The 7,018-nt window shown below is 35.6% G+C and overlaps 1 protein-coding gene across 1 annotated transcript; it reads left to right on the forward strand.

Annotated features, from left to right (window-relative positions):
* Positions 1 to 2,018: 2,018 nt before the first annotated feature.
* Positions 2,019 to 6,093, forward strand: LOC132161132 (uncharacterized). The gene is made up of 3 exons (XM_059570942.1): positions 2,019 to 2,621; positions 3,426 to 3,522; positions 4,545 to 6,093. Exons 1-3 carry the CDS (start codon positions 2,316 to 2,318, stop codon positions 5,249 to 5,251), a joined length of 1,110 nt encoding a protein of 369 aa, XP_059426925.1. The 5' UTR covers positions 2,019 to 2,315; the 3' UTR covers positions 5,252 to 6,093.
* Positions 6,094 to 7,018: the final 925 nt, after the last annotated feature.

The following is a 7,018-nucleotide window of genomic DNA, read 5'->3' on the forward strand; positions in this document are numbered from 1 at the left end:
CCACCGTAGAAAGCTCTACGGAAAGAGCAATGGTTTCACCGCACAGCACCGGATTTAAATAAGCCCCCTCAGGAAAAACATTGTATATAAGAGCAGAGCTAAACAGTCCAAATTGAAAATATTATCAATTTATTTTTTGCTTGATTCATGAATCGATACATTAAGATTATCAGGATATCAAAACATTTAATAAAAACTTGTTTTTCATTTAAAAATCGATTACACATATTAAGTTACACATACGTCTTGATGAAATATCGGTGTTTAACTTTCAACACTGACCCCTAGTGGTCGGGAGCACTTCCGTTGTGTTGTGGCTTAATTTCATTGTGTTGTGAGAATTTAGTTGTGTTGTGGCTTAATGTATTTGTGTTGTGGCTTAATTTCGTTGTGTTGTGAGAATTTAGTTGTGTTGTAGCTTAATTTCGTTGTGTTGTGAGAATTTCGTTGTGTTGTGGCTTAATGTATTTGTGTTGTGGCTTAATGTCGTGTTGTGAGCTTATGTTTGCTTTTTTAATGTCGTTGTGTTGTGCACTACTGGGCCACCGTAGTACGATGACAGTTGAACTGGCAGTTTAGAAAGATAATATCTAGAGGGGAAAAATTTTAAAAAGAACTTCTGAAACTCCAAAGGTGCTGTTGCACACACCAGTCAAAATGCATATCCAACAAAGTAATGTGCATATTATACAATTATAAAATATCAATGCCATCTTTAAAGAGAATAAGGCATCATCTTGCCAATATGATCTGACACACTGATTTTAATCATGACATAAACGCTTCAATTAATTTGCTCTAAGCTGTCAATGAAGCAGAAACTGTAACAATTTACATTTTGTTGACAGGTTTAGAGGCCTATAGTGATGTCTTGTCTACTGTATATACAGTAGCTGCAGTATTATGCAGAATGTGAAGTAGGAAATATTAATACTAATAAAAGATTTTAAAGTGTGTGGGTGTTTTTTTCAGTTCTTGTATGTCATTATGAATGACTGGTTTGTTGAAGATCACAATTACCATATGAATATCATAATAAGACCTAAATAAAAATTAGCTACACATGCATAAAACTGAGCCATTTACAAAATATGTAATTAATTGCAGTAATGTGAATATTAACAATATCCAAAAGACAATATATATTTTATCCAGAGTGTGGTTACTTGTATATGGCAGAGGGGGGCACCCAAGGTAACAATATTAAATGCCCAGCAGGTCCTCATAATACAAAGATCGTCCACATGGGGGCGTCACAGAGGTCAATATCACTGTCCCCTCAGAGCAGCAAAACCATAAAGTGATGAGGTGAGTGCACATAATGGGCCTTATCATCTCAAACCCATAAACTAAGTGTTAGAGAACAGGGCAACTCTGGTTGACTGTATAAGAAAAGAGTAAATATTGCTCTAAATATTGTAGATATTGCTTCAGTATACTGATTAAATATTAAAGAGAAAAAACTGGATTGGTGTAACATTGGTTAATGGATTTGTGGGTTTTTGCAGTCCGCTGCACATTATACCAGTAATATTCTAGGCTGAGTAAATGTTAAGTGTCCTACATTTGATTGCAGTGCATTTTAGTGGATTTTCAAAAGCATTGCTCGAGGGAGGACAAAAACACTCAATTGAAGAGTGGGACTAAATGCTATTTAATTCAGTAAATAATATGTGATTTTGCTGTGTGGAAATTACCATTAACCATGACACCAAATATTTAGTGTGCTCTTGTTAACTCTAAAAATGAGGAAAAAATATTGAAAGAGGCACAATGACACAAAGTTGTTACTGTAATTTCTCATTTTGAACCACAACGAACGACAAGCTTATTATTTGTTTTATTTAAAAGGAAAACGTATTTTACCTCACTGACTGAGGAACTGAGAATAATAATAATAATAAAAAAATTTAATGTAAGCAGGTTACAAAGCTTTTGTGTTGTGTTTCTAAAGGTAACAGCCCAGAGTAACAGGACCAGATAGGAGGAGTTTGCGTTGCATCATCATTAACCGCGTGACGTTGTCAATAACTCACAACGAGGAAAGTTAAATATTGAGAAGGGGGTAAGGTGAGCTGAAACTCAGTAACTATGAGGTCAATCACAGCTTCATTCCGACACTAGCTACATATCCACTGGCAACTCAGGTGAGAGGCGCCTTCCAGGAAACAGCCAGATTCACTAGCACAGCTGAATGGCTTATAATTTCAAAACTCTCGCCTGTAGTTTCCACTGAGGCTTTTCTTTGCTTGCGCATTGGAACATATCAGGTTTGCATATGATGAGCAGCGTCGGTTCATGAGAACTGCTTATAAATGTCCACTAAAGCGGATAGAGACTCACAGGTAGATGTGACCCACCTAGATTCTCGCCAAGCAGAATGGGCAGAAGACACTGACGGCCGGGAGGTGATGAGGACCGATGAAGCTCCAGCGCCTCGCAGGCTCAACCGCAGCCCGAAGTGCGCTCGCTGCAGGAATCACGGCGTCGTGTCGCGCCTCAAGGGCCACAAGCGCCTGTGTCGCTGGCGTGACTGTCAGTGCGCGAACTGTCTGCTGGTCGTGGAGAGACAGAGAGTGATGGCAGCGCAAGTCGCCCTCCGGAGACAGCAGGCCACAGAGGTTGGTTGACTGAGCAGGGTAGTTTAAAGCTTTCTGTGTGCTCCGGCGGAACTAAAGGGTGTTGTTTGCAAACAAAGTGGCACAGTTTTGTTGAAGGTTTGGAGCACGTGTGTTGCTACTTTCTTGTTGCAGACTTGAACTGCAAACTATATGTCCTTATAATTATATAGCCTACAGTATTATAATTTTTATATATATGTTCGAATTATACTGATACATGCAATATAAATGTAAAGTTTGCTTTAAGGTAAACTTTGCAGTTCAAGCCTGCCACAAAATCAGATTGCATATATTAGAGCAAATCATGTTACTACTGCAAAACAATATGACTGTTACTTAATTAACTACCCTTAAAAGAAATATCGTGGAAGTACCAGGGTACAGTAATGATATGCGACAGTTATAACATGGTATTTTTACTGATTGCTATAATATTCATGTATTTTGGTGTTTAAAAAAAGTACAACACACAATGGTACATCCACCTGATTCCCTTGGAATTGATATATTTCTACAAAAAAAAAAAATGCTTTACAGTCATTTTCAAAACATACTAATTGTCATAATTAATGTTTTGCTATTTTTTCTGACAATTATAAACATCTTCATCACAAAATTCCTGTGAGCAAACAACATAAATTCATTGCATTTTAAGTAGCCTAGTTAGGCATTCACTACAGTAGAAGTTGTAAAGAAAAAGGACACTCTTTATGACAAACAAGACATCCACTGGTGTCTTTTGTAGCGTAAGTATCTTTTATCTATCCCATAAATTTATGCAGAGTTGTGTGTTCTCTTTGACAGGGTAAAAAAGGTCAAAAAAATACCTCTGTTCTCAGACACACAGCTTACCAGCGCTACACGAGGGCACCTAGTCTCCTGGCAAAGAGTATTCTAGAGGGTAAGCCTTAATTAACGCACATCTCATTAACACAGTTGCACCCTGAAAGGAGACATCGGGAGAAACTGGATTAGTTCACCCGTTATGCTACAGAACCCTCTGTTGGGAATAAATCTGTTTATGTTTATGTAAAGTAATTAAAAATATGCAAATGGATAGAGGAATTACAAAAAAATTGGCTCATTTGACTGGTTTGGAGTTTGATTTTCCCTGATGTGTTTCTCGCTGTGTCAACATTAAGGTCAAACTGATTTAATTGTTATCATAAATTTGAATACGCTTAATTAGTTTTTGTTCCATTAGAATATTTAAAACAGTTATACTTTTATGAGATCCACATGGAGTCTAAGAAATGTATTTTTTAATTGTTAAGCAATCAGGTGAAAAAGATTTGTGCACCTTTACAGAAATGCATTTTAAAAGTTGTACTCAAATGTGGGTCATGACCTTAAAATGATCCACATGTCTGTTTTGATACATCATGGTCAGAAGGAAAAAATGTAGCTAACCATGTAATCATACATAGTTAGAACTGCAAAATATATAGGCTTGTAAATTTTTGAAAGAGATGACAAAGCACTTTGAATGCTTTCCATTTGCTGTTTACATCCAAAGCTTTGTTTTTATTGTTTAAGAATAATTGTGGTTGGAAAAAAAGTGACAACAAAGGCATTTATAATGTGACAGATTTATTTTTCAAATAAATGCAGTTTTTCTGAACCTTCTATTCATTAAAAGAATCCATTTCCAGAGAAATATTAAGCGATCGGTTTTCAACATTGATAATAATAAAAATAATAAATTGACACAGAAATAAAATTGACCCAGCATTTTGAACGATGTTATAATCTATTCTAGATTAAAGCAGTCTGTACTTAACTACTTGAATTAAAAAGTATCTTCATTTACGGTTTCTGAAACTGTTTATTCTAATACACTCTTTGAATATTTTTACATTTAAATATGACTTGATTATGAACAAGAAAAATCTACTATTTTTATACTCCTTCATCATGCTGTAGGCTACAAGCCGCCTGTGTTAGAGGACTGGCCAAAGAGACTCCACCAACCCCCAGTCAGTGTTCGTATGAGGAAGAGGAGAGCGTTTGCAGATAAAGAACTGGAGACTGTGATGCTGGAAAGAGAGCTGAGGCAAAGAGAGATGGAAGAGTTGCCTGCGCTCCTCCTCCAGGCTGTGGTGCCGTCCGCTCCCTCTCCGTATTTTTTCCCGCTGTCAGACCCAATCATACCCACTTACATGCCTGTGTCCAGAAGCGGCCCTCCTTTGACTGACTGTGATCTCCCTCACCAACAACACACGCTTAATTCCAAAACTCTAGATTTCAACACAAACACACTGACAGACACTGTCTCTATAAGAGTGTGTGAGAACTGGGACCTTTTCAATTTGATTCGGCCTCCACCGCGCTGTTACAGCACATGCCCAGGCGTCAACATGGGTAAAAACATACCAGACAGCGGGTTTTCTGATATGTCTGTCAAACCAAAAAGTTTAGTTGTTGACAACATGACAAAGCAAGACATTCCTCCCTCATCGAAAATGGCAGACGTGCTGGTACAAGCTAAATCACCCCACAAACGCTGCAGGTCTTTGGGGCACGAGGCCTCTGTTCACATGGACCGTATGGAGGGTGCAAATAAAGACCCCATCAAAAAAGCTGTAACACGGCCATTACCTTTTTCTGTAGAGGCATTGCTCATGAGATAAGAATTTTTTTTTTTTAAAAGCCAAGACTTTACAATAGTGTTCAGTTTGTTAGCATAATGTATTACATTAACGGCCAATGTATTTTTTACACTGTGTATTAATGTTGTATAATGTTAATATCTACATACACTAATACATTTTTAACAAGTTAGATATTAACATTACTTATTTTATTATGAACGAACATTAAGAATTAACAATGAACAACAGCATATTTATAAAGTAACATGAATATAGATTATGAAATGCTGTTAAAAAGCTAATTTTAGTTCATGATATGTGATGTACTAAGTGATGTTAAGGAATGAAAAATGTTTCAATTTATATTTGATTATAATTTATCTAAATTTACAGTATCATTTAAGCAGCTGAGCTTTTTTTATGTAATTTTTAAGCAAGTCAAGCAAAAAGAGGAAATAATCAAACACTTTCTTAAATTGCACACTCTTTCTCAAGTAGTGCTGAGAAATACAGTTTATTTTAGTGAATCTGTTCACTTGAACCATTCATGTAACTGAGCCTGCTCATAAACAGTTAACCAGTTTATTTGTCCTTGTGCACAAGTGTTTGTGTTCATCATTACATTTCCTGTTCAGTTTTATATATACAATGTTTATAGTTTTATTATTTTGAATTGTCAATTTTTATGCAAAGATTAGTTTTTAGGTTTAAGGATTTAAAAGATTCAAGTTGTTGGGATGAATCAAAACGTGTAACCCCTTTACTACTTAAAATGGACTAGCTTGCTTGGCTCGTGAGTTTTTAATGAAGCTTCCCCAACACTGCACTGAAAAGTTAAATAATCAATAACTTTCTTGTTTAATAAAGTACTCTTGATCAGAGCACTTTTGATTCATTTCTAACTAAATTCAAGTTATGTTATGTTGTTCATATTATATTTTTATAATCCTGTTTACATCGATTATCGGAAATTGTTAAATACACAGTATAGTATATATACATCTTACTACACTCTTAAAAATAAAGGTTCTTCAAAAGGTTAAGCAATGCCATAGAAGAACCATTTTTGGTTCCACAAAGAACCATTCAGTCAAAGGTTCTTTAAAGAACCATCTCTTTCTTACATTTTTATAATCTGAAGAACCTTCTTTCACCACAAAGAACCTTTTATGAAACAGAAAGGTTCTTCAGATGTTAAATGTTCTTTATGGAACCATTTAGACAAAAAGGTTCTTCTATGGCATCTTGAAGCACTTTTTTTTCTAAGAGTGTAACCTTTATACTTTATTCCTTCTTTTTCCAGTTCTGTTACACAAAATTAGTTTTCTGTTCAAAACACAATGTGATGTTTCTTTCTTGTACATGCATATAGTCATGACTAACCCTATTTTTAAAATTATTCATTTTTTTAAATTCCAAATAAGAAAGTCTGATGTAAACGCATAAGTAGCTGAGGATCAACTAAAAGAGTGGTGGAAAAGAGATTAGTTTCTCTCTCTCTTCCTTTACTGTGAATTAATGATGTAGCTCATATGGTGGTTGGATTGAAGTGATGCCTGGTACATCTGTGTATTTAAGCTACAGGCTCCCACAAAGGTACTTTGAACTGTTTCTGCGGTTTTCATAAAATATTTTTAATTTTAAAGAAAACTAATGATGAAAAGGGCTCTCTGGCAGGAACCAACTCAAAGAGTAAAACTAAATGAGTGAGGAGAAAGACACATGTGCCTTAGGGTTCAGAGGCAAGAAATGATTCTAATATGAGCTCAGGAGGACAAATTATTCAGTGTGTTTTTCATCTTAATC

This window comes from Carassius carassius, chromosome 17 (genome assembly GCF_963082965.1).
Source record: "Carassius carassius chromosome 17, fCarCar2.1, whole genome shotgun sequence".
Classification (NCBI taxonomy): Eukaryota; Metazoa; Chordata; class Actinopteri; order Cypriniformes; family Cyprinidae; genus Carassius; species Carassius carassius.